The 27,049-nt window shown below is 38.4% G+C and overlaps 2 protein-coding genes across 6 annotated transcripts in view; one reads left to right on the top strand and one right to left on the bottom strand.

Annotated features, from left to right (window-relative positions):
* The window catches only part of LOC106062668 (zinc finger protein 1-like), an 89,855-nt gene extending 77,341 nt beyond the window's left edge, over window positions 1-12,514 (top strand). For 4 of the 5 annotated variants that reach the window (XM_056003713.1, XM_056003712.1, XM_056003714.1 and 1 more), the window contains 11 exons: window positions 1,580-1,930; window positions 2,172-2,363; window positions 2,875-3,083; window positions 3,601-3,733; window positions 3,847-4,110; window positions 4,234-5,390; window positions 5,539-6,361; window positions 6,550-6,746; window positions 6,922-7,123; window positions 7,349-7,511; window positions 7,630-12,514. In XM_056003713.1, the coding sequence (XP_055859688.1) occupies window positions 1,580-1,930; window positions 2,172-2,363; window positions 2,875-3,083; window positions 3,601-3,733; window positions 3,847-4,110; window positions 4,234-5,390; window positions 5,539-6,361; window positions 6,550-6,746; window positions 6,922-7,123; window positions 7,349-7,511; window positions 7,630-7,699 (3,761 nt within the window). In that variant the 3' untranslated portion in view covers window positions 7,700-12,514. The remainder of the gene's footprint in view (window positions 1-1,579; window positions 1,931-2,171; window positions 2,364-2,874; window positions 3,084-3,600; window positions 3,734-3,846; window positions 4,111-4,233; window positions 5,391-5,538; window positions 6,362-6,549; window positions 6,747-6,921; window positions 7,124-7,348; window positions 7,512-7,629) is intronic. The other variant, XM_056003715.1, reaches the window with a different exon arrangement.
* Window positions 12,515-12,738: 224 nt separating this feature from the next.
* On the bottom strand, window positions 12,739-25,776 carry LOC129921634 (uncharacterized). Its single transcript, XM_056003716.1, has 4 exons — window positions 25,504-25,776; window positions 23,989-24,102; window positions 16,952-17,093; window positions 12,739-14,031 (listed from the first exon to the last, which is right to left on the bottom strand). The coding sequence occupies exons 1-4, from the start codon at window positions 25,520-25,522 to the stop codon at window positions 13,803-13,805; spliced, it is 504 nt and encodes a 167-aa protein (XP_055859691.1). The 5' UTR covers window positions 25,523-25,776; the 3' UTR covers window positions 12,739-13,802.
* Window positions 25,777-27,049: the final 1,273 nt, after the last annotated feature.

The raw sequence follows: 27,049 nt of genomic DNA, 5'->3' as shown, positions 1-27,049 counted from the left end.
ACAACATATCCTGCCCCCCCCTCCTCCTTGACTCCTGGATCTGATTCACCTCATTTTCAGTTTTTCCCTCCAAAATGTCTTGTAGTCATCCACACCCTAAAATCTGTGTGGGAAAGAAGAAGGGGAAAAAAAAAAAGTCGTTTGACAGGATTGTCTGCCCCCTTCTCTCTCTCACGGAAACACCTGTAAACCCGGGCCAGACGGTGAGTCTGGAATGTCGGTGCCATTTCAAGTTGTGCTCCAGCGGATGTAATAGCGCGGGAAGGTAGAGGAGGTACAGTTGAAAGGTCAGACCAACAACTGTAGCCTAATTTCTCCCCATTTCCTAGCTGTTCTTATATACACTCGCTAGTCAAAGGGCAATGAGGCGGTGAGTTTAAGAAACAAATCTAATCCTCGGGGAACTCTGGTACATTACACGTAGGCTTGCATTCAGTGTTTGTACACTGTGCTAGAGTAGGTATGCAAGGAGGCCTAAATCATTTCTGTGTGTTCTTCGTACGACTGGGTCAATCAGACTTCCCACTTGTCAGAGGAATAGCACACAGGAAGCCGCGTTTCAATCAACTTCCTGCCTTTTATTACTCACACTTTGGGACTATCAACACAACCACTGGCCTAGGTACGTGAAGCGCGCTGCGCTCAGAGGTAGGACTCAACTGTATGCATTGAGTCGAAGAATAAAGTTGAGCCTCTTGAATGTGGTGCATTGTGAACTCTGAGCCTCACTTGTTTACTTCCATGGATGTCTAACCCAGAGAGCAAGAACTAATCCATTCCATAATGTCGTTTTTAAATTTTAAGTTTTGTTTCGTTTTTGTTTTACAGTTCCAAAACATTTGTGTGTTGTTTCTTTCTCTTGTTCTGTCTGTCCCTCGCTAATTAGGGGATGCCCTCCGGCCAATATCACAAGTGGAACTCTCTAATCTAGAAAGGTGAAACGGGGTCATCACAGCCACGCGACATAGTTACACCCCCCCCCCTTGTTCTCGGCGACATTATTACACCTCCCCCCCCCCTGTTCCTTTTTGTCCGACGTTTTGTGAAGGCGTCTTTTTGTTGTTGAACACACTGGGGCCCAGTGTCTAGTTTCACACCGCCCCAAGTCTTGTCTCTAGCATCTGCCGTGTTAACACGATGTAGGCTACAGGCTTAGTCCAACTTGGGTCGAGTTCCTGTAGACACTCAATTGAAAAACAAAATATCGACCCCCGAGTTGACATCTAGCAGTAACTTCTCTCAAACTCTGATAGTGTACAGTTAAGGATTTCATTTTCAGTTTTTAGGATAACGAGTTCCTTTTAAGAAATAACAACATGGCTCTTCCAAGATGACATGTTTTCATACCATTTAGAAGTGTGTATTTTTGTTAAATGATCTAATCTACATGTAGGCCTACGCCGTCGGACTTTCACAGATTAGCATTATCATTTTAATATAAACATTGTATCTAGTTGTTAATAAGCATTCCTTCCAACTGTACTTGTGACTAGATATCTGTGTGCACTTGATCCAACAAGGTTGAGTTATTTCTCTGTTCACATGGTTCAGTGTTTGTTTTCACTTGTATTCTGTCCAGATGTTCTAGACGAGCACAAGCTGAGTGAGTCTGCCGCACTAGCCACCGCCAGAGTCACAACATCGGACGACGAGGACGGGAGCCCGCACGGGAAGAAGCCTGCCTCCGTCCACGCGACCACAGGCTCGCACCCAGGCCTCTTGGCCGAAATCGACAAGTTAAGGGGTGAGGCCGAGAACGTCGGTGGTGACCATGGCAACCAGACGAGTGCTAGCCGGTGTGGAGCCAAAGCGGACGGGAGTCAGCTAAGTGAGGGACACGAAGATGTGACTCTACAAGAGACGGACAGTAAGGAAGAGACAGTGGAGACAACTAGAACTCAAGCAACAGAGGAGAGAAGACAAAATGAAGGTAAGGAACGAGTCACTTTAAGCTACACTTTCTTTAAGAATATAAATATAGTGTCATTACAGAACGTAGTTCTTTCTAGAAACACCATTTGTCCTAAAATAGTATTCAATATAGGATTGTACTAGTAGTTCAATAGTAATGATGTTAACATTGTTTTCTTCTTAGAGCTCATTGTTTTATGGAAGAGTGTTTTTTATTCAAAGAAGTAGATGTTTTTATTTAACTCTTTTATTTCTTTTAGAAACCACATCAATACAATCACATTCCCCAAAACTGGCGACAACGTCGGATGAAACCACAGAGAAGACATCTTCTACGGAAGATAAACCAAGGGAAATAATCGCGGATATTCTCAGGCAGAGCACGACTACAACAGTTACTTACCCTGAGACTGTAAGCGACCACGAGGATGAAAATCAAATGCAAAATGAAGGTAAACCTTGTAATTAGATGGCAAGTTTGTGTCTTTTGCTGCAATATACTTGAGTAATGCTGCAATATTTTAAGTTTTAATATCACTGCTTGGTATGGCAGTCTGAACATTAAAAATAAACTTCATAGAATCCTAAATGCTGCTGGTAAAGTTATTGGCAAAAACAAACCCCATTAGAGCAGCTGTTTGAGAAAAACATTCATATTAAAGCTAAAAAGATTCAAGAAATAAACAATCACCCTTTGTGTCAGGATTTTGTAATTTTTACCATCACAATGTTGTACTAGACACCCATAATAAAGACAAATACTAAGACTCTTTTGTTCCCCTGGCAATCAGATCATTAAATAAAACTAAACTCTTGTACAAACTATGTAGTGTGAATGTATATTTTGGTTTTCTATAGTTATAATGTTTTGTTTGGTGTAATGCACACATTCTAAGACAAGTTTCCTTACAGATAATAAAGGTTATTATTATTATTATTATTCTGTTTGACCATTGTGTACAGATCACCTGCTGGAGGAAGAGTACGTCCTCAAGTGTATTTACTGTGAGACCACCAGCACCCGTTCCAGCCTGCTGCGTGACCACATGCGTAGCCAGCACCCAGAGAAGCCAGTGCGCTACCAGTGCCCCAAGTGTGAGCAGACATTCCTGCTCAAGTCTCACCTGGACAAACACCTGGCCATGCACTCCCCGACCTCACAGTCTTGTAAAGTAAGTCTCATTGCATTGTGTCAACTCTTTGAACTGGGCGGCCACTAAAGAATTCAAGAGAGAGAAATTAGCTTTAAAGTTGTCGAATAATCTACTGAGAAATTCTAAACATCGACTCATTGAATTAGTCAAGAAATGTATTCTATTTACTCTAAGTTGTACCTAGTGAAAGTTCTATTATTTAAATGTTTGTTTGTTGTTTTTTTTTTTACTTCTCTAAAGTGGTTTTTTTTTTAAATTGATTGTTATATCCATTGAAAGGGCCACATACTATTAAAACAACAAGTGGCTGTAGAAACCATTGACTGCTTATTACAGCAGCTTTAGTATTGATATTCTAGCCTGTGTCATTCGTTGGTCACGGTACAGCAATCCACATTTTTTTAAGGGATTTGAAATTGGCAACAGAGTTCCTAATTGGCTTGGTAATTAGTGGAGCAAAATAGTTTGAACTGATTTCTTAGGAGCTGTTTTTTTTATCTTTTAGTTACACGTGAATTTGTTTTTAATCTGTCAGGTTTGCCAGAAAACATTTGCTAATGTGTACCGTCTGCAACGTCATATGATAAGTCATTCCGAATCTACTGACCTTCGCAAGTTCAAGTGCCCTGAGTGTGGTAAAGCTTTCAAGTTCAAACACCATCTGAAAGGTGAGTTTTACTGTTTGGCACTTTGTTTATATACAATTTTGTTTCAAATGTGATTTTATTGTTGTTTGCATGTCAGAATTCCAATAACATTATTTTTTTTTTCCTTGCCCCAGAACACATAAGAATCCATTCAGGAGAGAAACCGTTCCAATGTCCAACCTGTAACAAGAGGTTCTCACATTCTGGTTCCTACAGCAGTCACATGACATCCAAGAAGTGCTGGGTTATTGGCCAAAGTAAAAGTCAAGGCCGCCGCCAGGAGAGACCCATGGAGTCAGGTAGAGTGAGAGAAAATGGTCCACCCCCTGCAAGTTATGGAGTGGACAGTGGTCATTACATGTTTCCTGGTGGTCAAATGTTGACATCCCCATCACCTGGTGAGAATGAGATTACTTTCGGTGTCTTTTTTCAAGTATGCATGATTGCTGGCCTAGTCTTGAACAATGTGTGTGTGAAGAGTTTCATTCAGTTATTCTTACTTGTCTCTCTGTTTTTCTCAGGTGCCTACCCTCCACAGTTTATCAAGTTTGACCAGCACCCCGCTGCCCCTGCACTTCGACATCAGTTCTTTTCAACCCCTCCCATCACCACAACCATGATGACCTCAGCCCAGAATGCCTTTGCTTATGGCCTTTATCATCAAAAACTGGCAGGCACCTCACCATCCCCCTCTTCCCTGGCCACACTCCCACCTGTGCCAGCCCATGTCCACCAGCACCCAAACATTCCATTTCACTTGTCTTCAGCACACTCCATACCTGAAGCCCACAGGGCCATGGGGGAGCACCTGAAGAAAACTCCTGTCCTAGTTGACGCCCTGCTGGCCCGGCAGTTCAGGAGTGATTTGCGTCCCGCAGCAACGTCTGAGAGTAGTAACATATCAATACTGACACCTTCCCCATCCCCGAGAGGTCAGCAGTCGTCCTCCCCGTCGGACAAGGAAAGGAAGCTAGATAGCGACAGCACTGAGAGAATGGTCCTCAACCTGGAGCAGAATGGTCGCTACACTGCTGACTTGATGAAACTTGTTCAGAAACAAAAGTTGGAGATAAAAGAAGAAAAAACTGAATGCCAGAGTGAGAAATTCTTGATGCCTGATGTGAAGGAGGAAATTTTGTCTGAGGAGGAGGAGGCAGTCAAGAGTAAGCTGAATGAGGATAAGGAAAGCAATAAAGGATTGAAAGAAGAAGAGGACAGCAGTGAAGACATATCTGACCTTATAGTGGCCGAGGTCAAGCTGGAGATGAAGGATGGTGAAGTGCAGACTTGTAGGTACTGTAAGAAACAGTTCACCAGTCCAGTGGACCTACACCAGCACGAACGTTACCTCTGTGAAGACAACCATGACATCAAGAAGGTCATATCAGACAGCAGGCAGGAGAAATGCAGGGAGGACGAGGAGGAGGACGTGAAAGACGAGCTGGACAGAGCGTCCCCCCTCAGCAGTAAAGTGTCAGACGATGAGACGGAGGACATGGATGACGAGGAGGAAGATGATGAAGATGACGATGTTTTAGTGGACGCCAGCAAAACTTCCAGGCTGACGGAGAATCAGGCTCAGCACCTGAGAGGTTGTTTCCGTGACAACAAGAAGCCAGGGGATCATGCCATGGAGGAAATCGCCAAAATCATTGGTGCTAGCAAGAAGATGGTCCAGGTACTGATCTAGTTCTAGAACTAATGTTTGGTTGTCATTTAGTCTTTATAAACTGTTTGTCACGTTTTTAAAGTGTATTTTTTAGTCAGCTAAAAGAAAAATGTTTGAAAATTCATTCTTACTTTCATGTTGTTTCTTTTCCCTTTAGGTTTGGTTTCAAAGTGCTAGGTCACGGGAAAAGAGAAAGATGAGTCGATGCAAGTCCAAACAATCCTTTCCAAAACAGCCTGCCAAGAGATGTCCAAGCACTGCCTCCAGTGTCCTGTCTCCTTCCACATACATCCCCATTGTTCCCAACCCCTTTGCTGTTCTTGGAAGTCACAAGCGCTACCAGAAGTTGAGCTCTGGTCCAGTCAGTTATTCGGCTGCTGGCCCGTTGACTCCACCATCAGATGACCAACCCCTGGACCTGAGTGTCAAAAAACAGACACCTCCTAAGGCTCATGGGAATCATCCTGTACAGTTGAAATCAATGGAGAACTTTGAAGACCAGGTGCTGAACCTCAGCAATAAAGTGTCTAACACCAGGTCAGACTCACCTGTTCTTAGTGTCAAGCTGGAGTCGCCTGATGCTCTTTCTACAGCTAGATCCAGGGAATCTACTCCAAAGTCTTCTATCACTCCCCTGTCCATCCCGAACTTTTTGCACATCCCAGACCCCCTTAGCAAGCAGTTCTCCCATTCTGTTGTCATGGTGACAGACCTTGAAGCAGCTAGCAAACAGCTGGACGCCAGGTTTCAACATTCAGAAATCTTCAAGTACATGTCTCAGAAGGGTCTGTTCAAGAGTGGCTTGCCCCCAGTCCTAGATGCATCTGCCCCACGCAGCAAATTCTCTCCTACTCTACTCAACTCCAGTGTACTGGCTCAGATCACTGGGGTCATCCCCCCTAATAATCATCACCCACAACGAGACTCACCGGTCAAAACTAATAGTTTGGACAACACAACTGCTGTCAGCAAAACTAGTGGTAAGTATTCATTGTAGTTGTGGTACAAAACTTGAACTAAATGGATACAATAGTCAAGTTTTAATCTACATAATAAATATACCCTCAAAAGTGACATTTTATTCAGACATTTTGTAGAAATAATTATACAAATTGATGTAGAATCAGAAATTGTATGTATTGAGACATGATCTGCATCTGTATTCCAGACAGCTGCCCTTCCTCACCATCCAATAAAAAATTGATCATTGATGAGAACCTGGAGCTCAGTAAAAGTCAAGTGTCCAGTCTGGAGGGAGATTTCAAGAGGATGATAGAGGGAAACTTACAAACTCTGGCCAGTGTGGCCTCATTGGAAGCTGCTGGGGAGGAGGGCAAGAGGAAAAGGAAAAAAAGTTCTAAGCAAGTAAGTAAATGGAGGGAGGGGAGGTGACTGGGTGTTAATTAGTCAACACTTCATTAGGGTCTGTGTAACTAATGAGTTGTGTGCTTGTGTAGAAACTAACGGTTAAAGTATGTGTTTCTTATCTGTTATCCACTAACTGCAGAAACTTGATACATTTCTTTATCTGTTTGAACAGGTGGAGTCGGAGGAGATCAAAATGGATGAACTGGAAGATTCTGTCAGCAATGATGATGACGACGCGTCCTCACCCCGCAAGAGGAGGCGGTCGTGGAAGGGTCATCGAATCAGCGAGGAGCTGGGCATGTATGCTTGTGACCAGTGTGACAAACAGTTTAGCAAACAGAGCTCTCTAGCCAGGCACAAATATGAACACTCTGGTAAGTTGGTCACTTAACTAGGATTTAAAATTGAACAGATAAGGCCCTTGTCTATACTTGGGACGATCAAGTCAACCAGCCATTCATCGCAAGTTGAAGTTAAGTTAGACTTAACTAATTAATAGGTCCTTCTGTATATAGACACTTTAGTTAGACTTAACTTATTAATAGGTCCTTTGGTATATAGACACTTCCATTTCATCCTTGTTTGTGTGTACTCTATAGGTGCCAGACCTTTTAATTGTGAAGTTTGCTCAAAGGCCTTCAAACATAAGCATCACCTGACAGAGCATCGCAGGCTACACAGCGGAGAGAAGCCGTTCAAGTGTAGGAAGTGTGGCAAGAGGTTCTCACATTCTGGCTCTTACAGCCAACACATGAACCACCGGTGAGGACACATTGTAATGCTAGTAGTTGTCAATGAGTTCATACTTGTCTGTCAAAGTTAATACTTAATGGCATCCACGGTAGTTGTGAAATATGACACGACTCTATTTCTGTTTCAGCTACAAGTTTTGTAAACCCTCTGATGGGGAGGATGAAGACGTGGCTGCTGGTTCCAGTAAGGAGGACTAACTCATCCCTTAGGACGGTCTCAGACCAGGATGTTTTGCTATGCTGACAATGCTATGAGATTAGCATTTGTGGTTTCAATCTCTAGTTCTTAGACACGGACAGAACATTGTTTAGTTTTCAACTATCTGCTCAATTCTTTGTAGTCTATCAAAGACATTTGTTTATGGACCAAAAATGTTGTTTTAACTCCATGCCAATAATTCTTTGTTTTAACTCCATGCCAATAATTCTTTGTTTTAACTCCATGCCAATAATTCTTTGTTTTAACGCCAACTTGTATCTTAGTTTTTTTGACATATTTGTACATGAATGTAATTTTGTTCAATCTCCTGTGGCCATGCAATATTTGTATCTAGTCAAGTGATTTCATTCTAACCATTGTATTTTCTTCTTTTTTTTTAAATTTTAATCTTGCAAATACTTTATTGTGTCAATGACTTTTGATAGACAATGTATGAAGTTTTTTGATCCACCATTGATTCTCTTGTAGCCTAACTACAAAGTTGTTTTTTGTTTTTTTTTTGTTGGTTTTTTTTTTTTGTTACTCAAGTCTATTCCAATGATTTCTGTAAGCGGTGTTTCCCAGCTTGACAGTACCTCAAGTTGTCTGACCATGTTGAATTTCTTTCCAAAAAGACCAATTGTTGATCCTCTACAAAACGTTTGTGTTGACTTCTTGTTTTTTTAAAGAGACCACTCTTTGTTGCGTTTTGTTCTACAGTGTAAAATCCATATTCAATTCTTTGTTGACTTTGAATCCAAAACAAAAATTTCCATTTTTTCTTTTTCTTAGTCTTTCTGAACATAAGACTTGAAAACATATTTTGATGTGATGAAGTTTTTTTTGTACCCCCCAAACTACTCAGCATTAGAAATATTTTTTGTGAAGATTTCATTCTTAGGTTTGAGTCATTCTGTTCCTTGTTTTAACCTAAGGATTGTACAGTCTGCTTTCACTCCTGTGTATTTAGATGATGCTAGAACTGTGTGTAAATAGAACACTGACTTGTTGTCCTGAATGAACTGAGAGGTGAAACCTATCAAACTAAATCCCAGCGCTTCCATTCCAGTAGCTGTTTTCCTAAATGTATGTCTTAGTCACAATATTCTTGTGTTTTTTTTTTTATATACTGTATATATTGAACTGGGTTTTTTTTTTTTTTTTTTTTTTTGCTTTCACATTTTGAGTTCACTGCAAGCCCTGAATGTCATGTCGAGACTCTTCCCACCATTGAACTATGTTTTTGTTTGTTCTTGTAGCCATCAGACACACAGTGTTGAGATACACTGAGATGTATCTATTCACAGAGTCCCATCAGTGGACGTGTCCAGCTCCCAGTACTAAGTGGACTGGTCAGTGATTATTCGCTCAATGTGCCAAACTTGTGTACAGCTGGTCAAACCAAAGAATAACTCTGTACATAGCTGTGTGTTGTCATGGTAACTGTATAAAGTCCTCCCCCCCCCCCTTTGTTTTTTCTCAAAAAAAACAACAACACACTACGACAATGAGTTGTTCCATGTAAACCAGAATATTTTTTTTTGTAGTTTTGTTTATCTTTATCACTGTTCAGTTAGAAGTGATTGTATACTCTAGTAAAAGGTAAAAAAAAAAGAATATACAATATTTATGGTAGTAGAAGTCATGGACTTTGTTCATGAAATGATAGGACTAGATGGTCACTATATTTATTAGTGTTGCTATTGAAGACTTTGTCCAATGTTTAAGTTTAACCAACACGGAGATTTCTTCTTGTAGAATATTCTGTACCCAGCAGTATTTTTGTATAGTGATATTTTTTACAAGACAGTATTTTGTAAAACAAGACAGCACTATATCAAAAACATCTGTATTACATAACTAAAAACAAAGGCACATAGCCAATAAATTGGGGGCAACTTCCTTCTTCAGGAAGAAACTAACCAGAGACAGAAAACATAATTTCACATTTTAAAACATTTGTCATGTTCTTTTTAAATGCTCCTACCTGTCCCAGCTCAGGTAGTCGCAGCCTCTACACCTAGTTTGGTAGCAGCCAGCAGGTGTGGATGGCCTTCTGTTTATACCATGGCACAGTCCACATTAAAGAGCGTAAAACTCATAACCAAAAAAAAAACAACAGTATTATCAAAAAGAAGAAAGTATTAAATCAAATCAAACATTGATTTGATAGTATTATGTACAGTTTTATTTGATGTTTTGTTTTCATCAGTATTATTGTGTATATAACAATTGCGTTGCCTTGTGTGTGAGAGTGGGCATTCCCTCCGGCATCTTTACCGCTCAGTATTAAACCAAGGAACTGTCTACTATTGCTAGGGAACTCTAGCGAAGCTGTTCAGTTCCTTGGTCCCAGTCTTCCTTTAATGTCTTGCACTCAGAATGTATGGAAGCTTCAATCTATGGAACAAAATCATTTTGGAATGAATGACTAGTGATTGTTGATTGCAGTGATGAATGATTGTACTACTGAATGATGGTATAATTGTCCTACTGAATGATTATTTCCATGTCCATGTATGAGCAAGTACATGTGCATGAAGAGAAAGTCCCATGTAAAATACTCCAATGGTTTTGTTCTCTTTGTTTCATAGTCTTCCTCAACACTTGTGTTTAGTCCATGTCACATGACATTCATGGCTTCACATGACATTCATGGCTTCACATGACATCGTGTCTAGTTATATATATCTTTTTTCTCAAAATGTTTCCTCACTGTAGCCATTCTATTGTACATAGTCAATAAATTGTTCCATTGAAATGACTTTTATGATTTGAAGTACCTAGAAATACTCAACTATTTGTTCTGACCAAGTTCCCATCATGTTACATATAGGCCTTGAATGATTCATTATAATTTTTTTATTAGTCTTTAACAAATGGCTACTGAGAATTGAATCAAAATGGTGTAATATATTTGTTCTTCATATATTTGAGTTGATTTTTTTAAATAATAATTTGTTTATTTGACTAAATTTTGAAGCCATATTTTTTTTCCCACTTTCTATTGTGCCCCCCACCCCCTTTGCCCATTGCTTGATGTTGTTGGATATTGTCAGCTGTTCACTTTGCAGAATCTAGACTTTGATGTTTCTGTTGTGCTAGATTGTTTTTCCTCTCCTGAGTGTTGTGCTCTCCTGTACTGGGACATTCACTTGTATTGGTGTAGTGACTTGTATTCTACTTTACTCTGTGTTTGTGTGTGAGTCAGATCTCAAGTTGGTCACAAAATGCTAAGCTACAATTATTGTCAAAACACATTTTCAATCAATTTTTTTTTGACTCCTGCCACTGCAATGAAGTCATTAGTTTAGTTGCTTAAAGCTTGACTGGACAACTTTCTACAAGTCAAATAGAAACACATAGCTCATGCATGTCTATGCATGGTATGGGATTCAAAGAGCTACCATTTTGAAGTCTTTTTTTTTTTTTAAATCTTGTGATGGTCATTCAATGTCTGTTCATCCATACTTCATTTCATTCCTTTCTAGTCCACCTAGACTGACCACTGGTCAGTTGAAACCAGCCACTCTTTTGTTCAAGAAACTGGGAACAAATTGTTGAGATTTTTTTTTTTGTTTGTAACTTGTGTAGGACTCCCTTGTATTCAAGGAACTTTTTGTTGATTGTTTGAGTGTTTAACTTGAATCATTCCACTGAATGTTTCTCTTATAAACAGATTGACTTCATTTGCTCCTTTGGTTTTTATTTTGATGCCAACAAATGTTCCCCATATCATGGAGTTCTTCTAACATTGTACTGGTAGTTGTATATAGGTTAGTTGCATGGTTCCATCTGTACTGTAACCCATCCTATTGACTGCATGATTGTGTGTCCTAGACAAAAACCACATATACTGAGTCGTCTGCTACCTCTGTCCTGTCTGTTCAACAGAACCAAATGTTTCATCCTTACATAGACTCTTTGTTTGATTCAATGGTTTGATTCATTGGATTCAATGGTTTGATTCATTGGATTCAATGGTTTGATTCATTGGATTCAATGGTTTGATTCATTGGATTCAATGGTTTGATTCATTGGATTCAATGGTTTGATTCTTTGGATTCAATGGTTTGATTCATTGGATTCAATGGTTTGATTCATTGGATTCAATGGTTTGATTCTTTGGATTCAATGGTTTGATTCATTGGATTCAATGGTTTGATTCATTGGATTCAATCTGGGTGAGTGTCATTCTCTAGTCATGGCCTGAGCTTTGGGCAATTCACTCACACTGTTCATCTCAGTTTTTATCTTTGATTTGTTAACTGAGTTTGATTGGCTAGGTTTTACTAAACAAAAATATGGAATCAAATTAATTCAAAATGATTTTGTTAATCCTCTAGTTTTTTTTTTAGTCTGGACATTTTTAATATGTGCAAATATTTTTTTGATTTTTAACTCAAATCTTCATATACAAGTTTGATGGCAATATAATGTGTGAGAGACATACTAGACTGATGATGTAACTAATCTAGATAGAAATATATATATATATATATTTACACACCTGTAATTCAAATCATTCTATTCAGTCACTATTTAGTCTTTATTTATGTTGGATTGTATTCTTTTATTTTTTTCACCAAGTGCAATCTTTTGTCTTTGATTCTAGTCTTTTGGTTTCAAGCTCAATTTGTTTTTGTTTTTTTTTCCTGTGTATCTATGTAGATCAGCATTGTCCTGACACTGCTAGCAACCTGTAGGTCAGACATTGCTAGTAGAATGTATGTGTGGTCGGCTCATCTACATACCCTTTTTTTTTTTTATTTTGAAATCATGAAAACAAAATAAATTCAAATATTTCAATTTTTTTTTTCTCTTCATAAATTTTGTTAACTGTTAGTTAAAGTTTTGTGTGTACTGCGTCATGTGTCTGTCGAGTTTGTGTGCACTGTGTCATGTGCCTGTCAAGTTGGTGTGCACTGTGTCATGTGTCTGTCAAGTTGGTGTGCACTGTGTCATGTGTCTGTCAAGTTGGTGTGAATTAGTTAAATCTAACATGGCCACTTAAAGAACATTAAACAGTACACAAGCCTGCATGAATATACATGTATTTATTGCTCATTCTTTGAGCATAGAGTTAAACCAAAGATCAAATGAGAAGCTGTTCTCAACAAATAAATTATTATACAAATGTACAAATAACATTTAGACATATAAAATCAAGTCATTAAAATAAGATGTTTTGAGGGACTAAGTTAAATAACTTAATAGAAAAAGACAACTTTTAAAACAAATTTAGTGATCACAAGAGATGGTCTTAATACATTTTGTTAATTGATCCGAAACGACATCAAATCTTAATACATTTTGTTAATTGATATGAAATGACAGCCGAGGATCTAGCTTGATCAGACACACTCAAGTCTCTTGTAAATAACTAGACCTACAATAATACTGGCTACTTGAAATCTCCGCCAACATTTTACCCAGCATGCTTGAGACGATTAACTTAACAATGTCAAGGAGGTTCAATTGAACTTCAGTGTTGCCAACTAAATTAAAATGGAATGGAGGTAAAACATACAAGTTTAGACAATTTGATTCTGCAGTGCTAGAAAGAGCGCGCAAAAAGGGAGATAACTTGTACAAAACATCAAGACTTCCTTTATTTTTGTCACCGGATACAACAATACGCTAGCTATTTATAGTTTTTTCTGCAATTGATGAAAATGTCCAATAAAGAAATCTTTATGGAGAATTCGATGTTAATGTATAGACATATACATCCTAATAGTCTACTCCTGTTAATTCTAGTTACGTTATAAGTAGCTTTTAGCTACGTCAGCAGAGATCTTGACAATGTGGAGGTCTAGTTTTTCTTATCATTTTTTAGAAGCTTCAAATCTAGTTTTATGGAGAATTTTTCAAGCTATTAATTGTCTTTCATTAAATGATGTAAAGTAGGCCTATATATACACACACACAAAGGCATATGTACACACACCATCGAAACATTGATTGTTACTATCTGAAGTTGAATCTTTCACGTTCTGGACAGTAAGAAGCGTCGTTGCTTCGTTCTGATAGTAAATGACATTTTTATTTTCTTTTTGGGTTTCTTTGAAGAGTTCTGACTAGTTTCCATTCGCCGTTTCGCTAAACAACCTTTTCATAATGATGCACTTCTGGTTTAAGATAATCATCGGGATTGAAGTCATTTGGTGAGTAATCATCGTAGCGCGATGGTCCTGGTTTTGTTGTGTTATTAAAAGTCAACTCTTTCCCTCTACTGTCCCATTTGTTGAAAGTTCGGTCGTTAGTAGCTGAGCATAGAACTGTACTTGTACTGGTGGAAACAAAGGACACGGCCATTTGGTTTGGCATTCTGAGTGATATAGAAAAAAATAATAAGACGTCATTACAATTGTATAAAACATTGGTGACGTATTCTTGGTTGACTAGTTGCTGCATAAGACGTAATTTTTTTTTGAAGTAACGTCTGTAATTAATAAGATAAAAATAAATTAAAGACAAAAGGCATAAATACTAACTGTATAAAGTCCTAAATGCTGCTAGTAAGATCATATAAACCAGGGGTTCTCAACCTATGGGTCGCGACGATTTGCCAGGGGTCGCCTAAAACCATCGAAAATATGGATTGTTTTTGTCTATTCTTCTATTGCTGTGTGGATGGGGGTCGCCGCAGAGTGTGGATTGTAAAAAGGGGGTCGCCGAGCTTAAAAGGCTGAGAGCCGCTGAATTATAAACAAACAAACCAACAAAAAAAAACAAACAGCACTTGGACACATATTTGAGAATTAACATTGCTAAGAATGCTGTAAAGATTTTAAGCATAAAAGAAACAACTAGTGTGTTTCGGTTCAAGAGTGTATCATTTTACCATCGCCAAAAAAAAAAATAATATTTCGCACATTTAATTGTTTTTTCTAGTCGCTGGGCTCCATTATTAAAGTAAACTCACATGTTTTAACTTTCAGGCGACATGAACCTTTTGATTCTGCAGTGCTAAAGAGTCATGGCCACATTTTTATATGCTTGCGAGTCTTGGACGCTGACTGCAGAGTTAGAAAGGAGAATCCTAGCAATGGAATTGAGATGCTACAGAAATATCCTAGCAACGGAATTGAGATGCTACAGAAAGATCCTAGCAATGGAATTGAGATGCTACAGAAAGATCCTAGCAATGGAATTGAGATGCTACAGAAAGATCCTAGGTATTAAATTCAAAGATAGCATCACAAATGATGAGATTAGAGACAGCAATTGGACCCCATGATAACCTGCTAACTATTGAAAAAAAAACAAAAAAAAACGCAAACTTCATGGCCATATTACAAGGACTTCGGGGCTCGCAAAGACCTTCCTTCAGGTAACAGTACCAGTGTTGTGACACGGTTACTATGTGTGGTCAACCGTGACACACGGTCAAGTGTTGGGCATCGGAGAGGTAGGGGACTTGCGGGAAGTGACGAGTGTGTTGAAAAATATGCAGAAGGAAGTCATCTAGTGGAGTTGGTTATCTGTAGACAATGTTAGCCTTGTATATATGTTATGTTTGAATGCCTCACAATAAAAGGCAGTTTATACTTAAAAGGACTTGTTTCTTCACAACCAGGAAAAAAAGAAGAAGAAGAGGCAGACAGAGAAAGCGATGGGAAGACAACATAAAAGAATAAACGGACCTGCAATTGAAAGGGGTTCTATCCAAGGCAAAAGACAGAGAGGAATGGAGAAAGACGGTCGACGATCTTGCGTGGTGCCCCAACGGTCCAACAGACTAAGGGATAGGTGAATGTGAAGGAAAGAATGCACACAATTTATCATATACCTTTTAAAAAGCAAAGCTTATCAATATTTCCTTTAGTTTGGACACTGGAGACACTAAAAAGCTATTTATAGTTTTCCCGCCATGAATGAAAATCGCCTATAGAAAGCAGAAGAGCATCGACTGTACGGTGACCTGATAAGTAGTACACCACGATAGTATATGATTTTGTCTGTACTGGCTTTTGTTCTTTGATGGTAGTGGTGCTGTTGACGCTATTTCTTTAATTCATAATACTTCAAGTGGTCTTCAAGTCGATGGGCAGAAGACTCAAAAGTAAAGTAGCAAATATACATAAAACACTGAACCACAACCTTCTAATACAAAAACAAAATCTAATAAAATACTCAGAAAGACACAAAGATAAAGGCACATTCCTCGTCCCATATGCTAGGACAAATTTGTACAAATACTCCTTCTTCCCTAGTGTTATTTGAGCATGGAATGGGTTGCCTGAGCTAGCCAGGAAAACCAGTGACTTGGCAGAATTTAAGTCATTGGTTAATATGCATGACTAAATGCATGACGCGTAGGACGTAATTATCTTCTTTTTGGAAGTAACGTCTGTATTATATAAGATAATCTTAAGATAAGATAAGATGGGAAAGGGAGCAGTCCAATCTCGATAAATCGACGATGAAATGACTTAACAAGTCTTTACTATTCTACGTCTTCAGTACAATTGTCGATTATTTCGGTCTCTTAGTAGGCTAGGTAACCCGCATAATGTTTTTTAACATCACTTAGTCATTTAAGAAATTCCCGATTAATGCTAACTTCCACGCACCAGCCATAGACTTATATATACTATATCCACTAGACTGGACATGGAGACTTTTTAACACTACTAAAAAACGTCGTCAAATTTTTTTAGAAAGTTGGATCAAGGCGTTGTTTTGTAAAACTTTGTTTTGATCTAAAAAAAAAAAAAATTATATGTTACATAGGTTAGGGTGGTGGAAAAAAAAACTGTACTTCTTTGAACTACTTTACAAAACAACGCCTTGATCCAACTTTCTACAAAATGGTCACGATCGATCAGTCGCGGACATAGACATAAATAAATATAGACTGGCCGATAAAAGAGTTTTATGAAACGAAAATTTGTTACTTGCAATTTTGTGTACTTGATTATACAGCAGTGTAGTTTTGTTTAATCTCTAAGACTGAAGATCATGCAACTTTGCAGAATTGGGAAATCCGACAACAATAGATGTACATGTTTTCAAGTTACATGAAGTTATTTCCTTTTTCCAGTCTATATTTATTTATATCTATGGTCGGGGATAAGAATTTATTTCCGGTTTCCAGTCTAGTAGGGTATATTAGTCTATGGCACCAGCCTATTGTATCTATTAAATAACTAAATGAAAGTAAAAAAAATCCACTGCACACTCCCCTAAACTTTCCTTGCATATACACGCTCCACCACAGAGGTGTACACGAGAACGTGGTGTACCTGTTTCGTTTGCTCCGTCTCCTCCTGCACCAGAAGACCAGCACGATCAGCAAACACACCACAACTGCAGCTACCAAAGCTATGATGATGCTGAGGGTCAGGTCTGAGATGGGCAATGTCCTTGGCAAGGATGGCGGTAAAGCTGTGAACAAAACGAATAGATGCAGTCATAGACATATATAAATATAGACTGGAAAAAGGAAGTAACTTCATGTAACTTTAAAACATGTATATCTATTGTATTCGGAATTCCGAATTATGAAAAATTGCATGATACAGTTATGGATACAGTTTGGTAAATACAAAGATTGCCTCGGGTTCTTCGTTGTTTCCGGAATCAAACAACAAAACAAAAAATACTTTAAAAAAAACAACATATTAAGTGTAAGTGTATCAATGAGTTTGAACCAATCACGTTATTATGTGAGTTATACATCCAGACATAATAAATGTGTGCGGTTAGAAATGTTTTTACCAATTTTGTTTTTGTTTAGCTTTTAGCTTTCTCAATGCCTTATGAACCGTGTGATTGTCAAAAGAGCTGAGCCAAAGGCTCTTCGAGCTCTAGGCGTGTAAGACTGCTTGAACAAACCGTTCTGTGTGGAAGAGATCCAAGTCAATGCCTTCGAGCTCTGGGCATGTAAGCCTGCTTGAACAAACCGTTCTGTCTGGAAGAGGTCCAAGTCAATGTCTATGTAAAACATTGCTATTTCCGACATATCTGGCACTCCGGGCGCCTGGACTAGAATGCATGGCCGAAGGCCGAGTACACCGGGAACCTCCGCCATTTTCCTATGTTGTACCAAGCTAACCGTGCAGGACTCGCCATTAGTGTAACGGCCCCTTGAGGAACGGCGCATGGATTATCGACAGGGACGTGGAAGCACTCTTTCAATTCCGCACCGTGCAATGGGAAAGCTCTCGCATTCCCTTGGACACTCCCACAGGAGTTTTGTTTTGATATTCATTTAGCCTAATCACTTCCTCAAGTAATCGTTTCCACCCGGGTTCCACGTTGAGACAGAAGAGCATACCCGAGTGCGTTATGAACTAACAGTTGTCTGGACCAGTTGTGAAAGGGGAAGGGAAGAAGGGGGTGTCATGGTGAATGTTGACATGATCGTTTTTAAATACATAAAAAAAAAGGTTCACTCAGGGCTGGAGTACTCAAAGGGACTAATTCAACTTAAACCACCACGCCTGTCAAGTACGATTTCTTCCCCTTGTTCAAGATACCAAACAAAATGATGAATTAACTCTAGTTAAGTAACTAATTGCAGGGCCGGCCCTAGCACTTGCGGGGCTCTATGAGAAACGGATCGCGCGGGCAGGGATAAGCATAATGTCAAAATGATTTTTTTAAATTAGAAAATAGGTCTTTGCAATTAATTTTTATTAAATGAAAGCTCGCAATGCCACTTTTTATTTATTGGTTCCCCAAAACGTCAATTTTGTCTATTCTTCAGTAGATTTGAATAAATTCAAAAGATGTTCAGGACTTTATCGTATATTTTGCAATTTCATGAGATTTCCTGGAGGCCCTGTTATTTTATATACGTTATAATGGTTTAATTTAATGATGTACACTTAGAATTAGCGCGGGGCCTATGAAAGCGCGGGGCTCACTGCGACCGCAGAGGCTGCAGTGGCCTAAGGCCGGCCCTGACTAATTGGTTATTTTTTAAATTGATTCTTGTGATGTAAAAGAAATAACTGTGCAAACTTTCAGCTTAATCCTAGATTGGGTGTGTACACATTTTTTACCATTTTTTATTACTATTATTATTATTATAGCTTTTATATAGCGCTACTTTCATGCTTATAGCATGCTTAGAGCGCTTTGGTCCAATCTCATTTGTGGACCAGTGGGGGGGGGGGAGGGATGGGGTATCTAGGAGTTGGTTTTCCGTGCTGCCTTTAGGCGCTCAGTAAACACAACTCTGTCGAACCTCGAGCCCCCTTCTAGGCAAGTTCTAGGTAGCCAAGACAAGCCAAGTTCAAGCGCACTTAGCCTCTCGACCACGCTTCCCATACAGACAGACTGCTTGAGATGATATAACCTTTGTACAAAAAAAAAAAAAAAGAATACTTTTTTTCAATACATTAATTTTGACAATTTTGTAAGGTCCCTGCCAGTGTTGCAATGAACAACAGAATACATCTGAAGTCCTGAGTTTCGAGTCGTATAGCAGTTCCACATCCATGACTTTTATCGTTAATGTTTAAATAGTGTTATTTCATGTGGCTTATAGAGTCTAAAGGTTATTGCATATATAAACATATATACAGTATGTGGGGAAAAATGATTACCTTTCTTGTACTTTAACGTTTATTATTAATTTATTAGTAGTTACGAGTTAGGCAATCCATCACTGAGTACTAGCACCTATTTTTTATTTACAAAAAAAAAAAAAAAAAACACTGTATGTTCGAATCCTGGTAAAGACTGGGATTTTTAACTTCAGGATCTTCGGGCGCCTCTGAGTCCACCCAGCTCTAATGGGTACCTAACGTTAGTTGGGGAAAAGTAAAGGCGGTTGGTCGTTGTGCTGGCCACAAGACGCCCTCGTTAACCATAGGCCACAGAAACAGATGACCTTTACATCATCTGCCCTATAGACCATAAGGTCTGAAAGGGTTTTTTGTTTGCGTATAACTGTCGATGAGTCACTGAGAGTGGTTTGTAAACAATTAAACGAAATAATAATGTTATAAGTAAAGCGAATGCGTAAAAATGTAAAAATAGTATGAGTGAATGGTGCTATCAAAATAGCTAATCGACTTAAATCCATTTTTTTTTTCAAATAAAAACTTAATAGACTTAATTTTGTATGTTCATGTGTTAAAGAATAAAGTAGATCTTGAGTTTGACATAGATCTAGATGTAGAGTAATCTAGAGTTAAATATTGGCATGGATAGAGTTCATTTTGCACGTGCGCGACCTTTTTAATTAGATGTACGCGAATGAATGAAACTATTAGAATATATCTTAACACGGCTTCGATGCTTTAGGTCAAACGGTTTTGATTTCTATACGGGGACATACATACATACGCCTCACATTCTACTTTATATATTAAGATATATATAGTCGTTATATATATATATATATATATATATATATATATATATATATATATATATATATATATATATATATATATATATATACACATATCATACATACATACAGAGAGAGAGAGAGAGAGAAAGAATGATAGACAATCAAAACTCTAGTCCCCTAATCCTGATTGAACAAACTGCTCTGTCTCAAAGGTCGAAGGTCGAAGTCAATGGCCAGTACAAGAAGTTTGACATAGACTTGACATAATTGTCACATCTAACATTGTGTTGTTGTCACAGTCACAGACTAGTGTCACTGACCACTTTCAATAACATCACGTCTCCATGCACATTTGTCCTCCCTAACTGACTTGACACGTGCAGCACTTAAAAAACAAACGACGAATTAAACACGTCTGCTCAAGTCTACGAAATTATTCAGAACAATATCACGGTTCTTTAACCTTACTAAACATTGCCGTGAGTCAGTTTGCTGAATTGGGTTAAAGGTTAAGTGGGCGTATGTAAAGAACAAGTGTAATACTCAACAAGCCGTAGTTTGTAAAGAAAATAAAAAATTTCAGTGCAGCAGATAGAATACAGGCAAGATACAACATGACACATAATACGAGATACAACATAACATACAAGATACAACATAACATACAAGATAGAAGATAACATACAAGATCTGTGGCATTTTACGTCTCGAGAGACGATCTTTTCCCTTTGCAACTTCTTGTGTGACTAAAGAGGCCAATCCTTGATACACAGCTGCGATCGCAGATACAATATAACATACAAGATACAACATAACATACAAGATAAAACATAGCATACAAGATACAAAATAAATTTAACGATACAATGTAACATATAAGATACAATATAACTTACAAGATGCAATATAACATACAAGATGCATTATAACGTATAAGATACAATATAACATACAAAATGCAATATAACATACAAGATGCAATATAACATACAAGATACAATATAACATACAAGATACAATATAACATACAAGATAGATTCAGATAGACTATAACATACAAGATAGATTCAGATAGAATATAACATACAAGATAGAATATAACATACAAGATACAATATAACGTACAAGACGCAATATAACATACAAGATACAATATAACATACAAGATAGATTCAGATAGAATATAACATACAAGATAGAATATAACATACTAGATACAGCATAACATACAAGATACAACATAAATCACAAGATACAATAAAATACAAAAGAACATAACATTGTCCTATGCGCCATTATGTTAAGTTTGATAATATACCGATATGCATGCATACAGTGAGCTCTAAATCTTTAAAGGAGAATAGTTTTTATGTTGCTTTTTAATCGCTAAATGTGTAGGCCCTAAAAGAATGAAGCCTACTAGTAGCACTATCTACGGATGTAGGCTATCACAATATTTCGGGAAATGTGTTAGATTAATGTAGTATTACACTGTAGAGTCTGTGAAAGATTGTTTTTTTTTAAACACAGCGTTCAGAGGGCCTTTTTATGCGGTTTTATAAAACCTTTAAAATATGCCATAGTGGCATCCACGTCCCACGAGGTCCTTTTGAGGCCCTACCAGCCCATTCGAGTACCGGCCCATCGGGCCCATATAGCCAGTCCGCCCCTGCTTCAAAACTGCTCTCTTTACCAAGAAGCCCGTATAAGACACTGGCCCCAAAACAGCCCAATAGAAAGAAAACTATATGGAGAGCTCCCTGATTTTGGAAACCACTGCGCAGTTCATCTCATGTATTGGTCTAGTCATCTGAACACTCCAATATACAAATGAGAACGAAGAAGAAGAAAGGACATTTGTAGTTCTACTTTGCATCATTGCATGTCCATCCTTCCGAGACATTACAGAAGGCCTCAACACTGACCTGCAACGTCCCAACCAGTGAGCAGTGAAGACCATTAGCTCGAGGACACGTCGTACAGACTATTAAAAACAAAAGAAGTAAAGTTCAGACCTTGTGGTCTATCGGGCAGATGATGTAAAGGTCATCTGTTTCTGTGGCCTACGGTTAACGAGGATGCCATGTGGCCAGTACAACGACCAACCATCTTTACTTTTCTCCAACTAATGTCAGGTACCCATTAGAGCTGGGTGGACTCAGAGGCGCCCGAAGATCCCAAAATTGAGAATCCCAGTCTTCACCAGGATTCGAACCACGGACCCAGGTTCGGGAGGCAGGCGCTTTGTTGCTCAGCCGCCACGCCTCCTGTCGTACAGACTATAGTTACTATCAAGTCTTCAGAGGAAGGTCAAAGAACAAAAGCAGCATGACTATATTATACTGTATAGTTCATTAACTAATAGGATAGTCCCGTCTCTACATAGGAAGTAGGCCTACACATTAGTTTGTGCTCTAACGTAAGTGTGTTGACGCACACACTGTTGTATTTGTCATCACGTCCAGAGGCGTGTAGCTGTTCCACTCCCCCCCCCCCCAAGCTCTTTGGGGAATTTGTGTAATAATCGATGTTTTGTTTTTGTTCCGTCTGTGTCCCACTTCCGTCTGCTTCTCTTTCTCGCCTCGTCAATGTGTCCCCCCCGCATTCCTACCTAACACTTTTTTGGTTGTCGTAATTATCACTGTCGCAATTAATATGATGTAATGACTACACTGGGCTATTTATATTTATATAATCTCTTCTTCTCACATTTCCATTTCACTTGTAGGATTTTACAAATACATAGCAAGACATGGAGGATTCTTGTTGTTTGTTTTTTTTTGTTAATGACGTCACTTCCTGGCATGTCTTGTGACGTGACATAACGTTTTTTTAGATATTGCCTTTCAGAGCATGGAACTGGTTACCCGAATCAGCCAGGAAAAAAAACAATGACTTAGCAGAGTTTGGGTCTCTAGTTAACATGTGCGACTAGATCAACCCAGGGATACGCGTAGGACGCGATTATCTTTTCTTTTGGCGATCAGCGTCGTTTATTCGTAGCTCAAGTAAAAAGATAAGATGGAGAAAGAAGGTTGACAGGTCTTGTGTAGTGCCCCAACGGTACAGCAGATCAAAGGATAGAGGAAAGTGAATGTAAAGTTAAATGTGAACCTGGCCTAACTAGTTCCCCTTTCAGACCTTGTGGTCTATAGCGCAGATGATGTAGAGGGTGTCAAGTGGCCAGCACAACGACCAACCGCCTTCACTTTTTCCCCGACTAATGTCAGGTACACATTAGAGCTCGGTGGACTCAGAGGCGCCCAAAGATCCCGAAATTAAAAATCCCTGTCTTCACCAAGATTCGAACCAGTGACCCCCGGTTCGGAAACCAAGCGCCATTATTCGTAGTTGATGAAGGACAATGGTCGTGCGGTATACACTATCGTTCGGACATCTCGATGGTCCCGGGTTCATGCCTTGTCAGGCATAGACAAACTAGGCAGCCGCCTACGGCCTCGCACAGAACTCTTTATAATTTTTTTTTAGAGAATAAATTGCGAAACTTGTCCTCAATGTTATTGTTGGAATACACTAGGTTTTTAATAAAATGCATAATTTTAGTTTTTTTCGCTATTTATTTTTTAATTTCCTATTTCATTAGGGTCACCAAATTCACTTCGACTAGGGCCTTCAATTATCTAAGTCCAGCCCTGAACCTGCCCGTTGCCATCTCCTTTCGCCCTGCAGGAGGTTTGTATTAAGATGTAGACCCTAGAGTGTTTTCAACTCTGTGTAGTAACATCCGAATTATGTACCTCTGTATTTAGGGTTTACTTTGGTCCAGCTGGGTTTTCTTTATGTATAGCTTATCTAAGCCTCTATATTTGTTATCCCTACGTTTTGTTAACAGATGCCCTTTACATCATCTGCCCTATAGACCACTAGGTCTGAAAGGGGAACTTTATTTTATACTATGTTGCAGCCCTCTGAACAGACAAGCAATTTTTAGCAAAAATCTGGCAAACTTACTAGATTTAAATGTGGTGTCTGGCGAGTGGTAGTCCCCGCTTCCACCACTACCACCAGTCCAGTCCTCGTCATCGCCGTCTGATGTCTCATTGACATTAATAACGACATCTAGAGCTGAGGAGAAATCAGGTGTGAATTAATTATGGCTTTTACATAGCGCTACTTTCATGCTTATGGCATGCTCAGAGCGCTTTGGTCCAATCTCATTTGTGAACCAGTGGGGGGAGGGGGTATCTGGGAGAAAGTTTTCCGTGCTGCCTTTAGGCGCTCAGTAAAAACAACTCTGCTCTAGTCGGGTGTCGAACCTCGAGCCTTATTCATAGGTAGCCAAGCAAAGCCAAGTTCAAGCGTACTTAGCCTCTAGACCAAAAAAAAAACAACAACAAACAAAGGGAAGTCACAACTTCAACACAAATACAAACAAGCTTCATATTTGACAATAATAACAAGTAGGCCTACAGGATTGATTAAAATAACCAAATAACAAGAAAAAAAAACATTTAAAATAATTTACTTTTAAAAGACAATGCCTCCTATATAAAACTAATAATAAGAATAAGGCTCCGTCAAGTACAATTTCTTTCCCTTGTTCGAGATACCAAACAAAATAATTAATTACCAATAGTCAATTAGCTAATTCGTTAATTTTTTTTAAAATTGACTCTTGTGTTGTTCAGTAAAAGAAATAATTGAGCAAAATTTCAGGTTGATCTGAGATTGGTTGTGGGAGAAATAACGTGTACAAACTTCTTACAAGACAGGGTGAGTTTATACGAATGGTCTCGGTTGATATAAGATTTGTAAAGGGTTCGCTTTCAGCAGACAAAAGAAACCTAACACCATAACTTAGTTGGTCTATATATACTATAAAATATGACATCGGATTTTCGGTAATAAACACAAACTATGCATTTTTATATATCTAACCGTGACGGAAAATCGGACGGAACGACCACGCAAAACTAGAAACATAAAAGTAGAAGTAGCCTACTCGGTATTTAAACAGAGGGCCCGAGAAGGCCTGGCCGGTACGTAAAAGCTAGAACTAAAGAGATTTACATTGAATTAGAACTTGCAAATGCCATTTTTTTTTTACTTAGTATAGATAATAATGATGGTCACAATTTGTGATAGGCTGCTAGTTATAGGCCTAATAATAGTAATAAATATGCTATTTAAAGAAAAAAAAGATGTATCTACAGACCTAAGTTATAATTACTATATTTAGGCCCTAAATCTACTCTTTCCTTGCCCAATCATTGCAAATAATGCAGCAGTTGAAATGTTAGCTGCTCGATCTATCAGGCTCTATCAATGTAGCCTTTTAGATTACTATGACGACTTTTATTTTTACTAGCATAAGTTAATAATTTCTTTTTATTTTTTTTTTGCTAGGCAAATCCAATCTTCTAACAAAATAATATATTAGTTTAGGTCCATCAAATACATAGATCTAGAGTTTATACACACAGAATTTGCTGTGTTTTTTTTTTTTGTAAATTGCACGCAACTTACCCATTGCTCTATCATTCATTCACATTAGAGTGTGTAGCCTAATGAATGATAACTCTTGTCTAATTAAAGTTCGACAACGCGGTGCGATCGCACGACCGGTAACTCATCTGATATATGTTATTCCAGCATAAGGAGGCAGTGAATCCAGCGGTAATGTAATGAAGTACACAGATCGCCCAGTAACAGACACAATCCTGACAAAGGAATAGCGTCACTAAATATTAGCCTATTGTTCGTGTCGTGTGCTTCTGACTCGATCTAAATAAACAACACGTGACCTTCACATTCAGAGCAGGGCTACACCAAGCGAATTCCGTAGAAACAGTTGATAGGGGTATACCCACATACTTGGGGAAGGACCGAGCGGAAATCTATATATATGTAACTGCGTGTTGGATTACAAGCACGAAGTAGGCCTAATTCAAAATCATAACGTTATAAAACAGATCAGTGCTTTATGCATAAACTTAAAATAAGGTTTCATCATCCAGGCCAACCTATACAATTTAGTTCACCATTGATGCGCTTCTACTGCAAAGATGTGTCTAACAAAATTTACACTTCATACTAACTTTTGTTTATCTGGAATGCATTTAACTTTATATGTTATTCTTTTCATTGAAAGTCAAGTATAGCCTTACAACAAAATGGCTACAGAATCGATCCTTTAGGGAAAGCTGAGACAAGGGACAACGTGACGCGCCATCTTAGGATGTATTGCGATGAGTCATCGTGCATTGGAGTTACGAATGAAAGAGGAGCCCAGAGAGTTACATTGTGAGAACTGCTGATAGACTTTCACTGGCTCATTCTTTAAGGTGTTTAAACACTTTCTGATATGTTATGACACCTTCAATGAGATGTTTTGACACTTCGACTGGCTCATTCTCTAATGCAATGCTGAAATTATTTAAAAACAATATCGTCACTGAATATTCAAACAAATATAATTCTGCAGATAAATACCAAAATGTAAGCAATATAATATTACTAGTTTAATGACAATCTTATAGCCAACAAAATATTTATGGTAAGAAATTATTGTTATAGGTCGCCCTGTAGAACTATAAGTAACTCAGCTTGAGAACATCTGAAGGCGCAAACTTGAAATGTAAAACTAAAACTTGAGTCAGTTTCTGAGTGGGTACCGGAAAATCCCACTTGTTGGACTATGGTTTGGGATTGTTCCTTATTGTAAGACCAGTCTAAAATCGAAATAGAAACAAGTTTCGTGTGCCGGCTACTGAGCAGGGGCGGACTGGCCATGTTAGCATTAAGGTCAATACCAATGTGACTCTTTGAATGACGTAAGGCCCTTACTACTCTGCATAAAGACTAAAATATTCACTTATAGAAGAGCCCACGGAGCCTTTTTTTTTTAAAGATCTTTTGCACACTTTCGTCGTCATAATTCTGTCCATTGACAATTTATAAGGGTAAGTGACATGTCGTGTAACATGTAACACAAAATAGAGCAGTGAGATTCATAACAAACGAATATTCACATTTGACGAGAGTAACACATTTAGTAAAATCACTAAATTTA

Source organism: Biomphalaria glabrata, chromosome 11 (genome assembly GCF_947242115.1).
Source record: "Biomphalaria glabrata chromosome 11, xgBioGlab47.1, whole genome shotgun sequence".
In the NCBI taxonomy this organism is placed as follows: Eukaryota; Metazoa; Mollusca; class Gastropoda; family Planorbidae; genus Biomphalaria; species Biomphalaria glabrata.
This window is presented reverse-complemented; position numbering and strand designations above follow the sequence as displayed.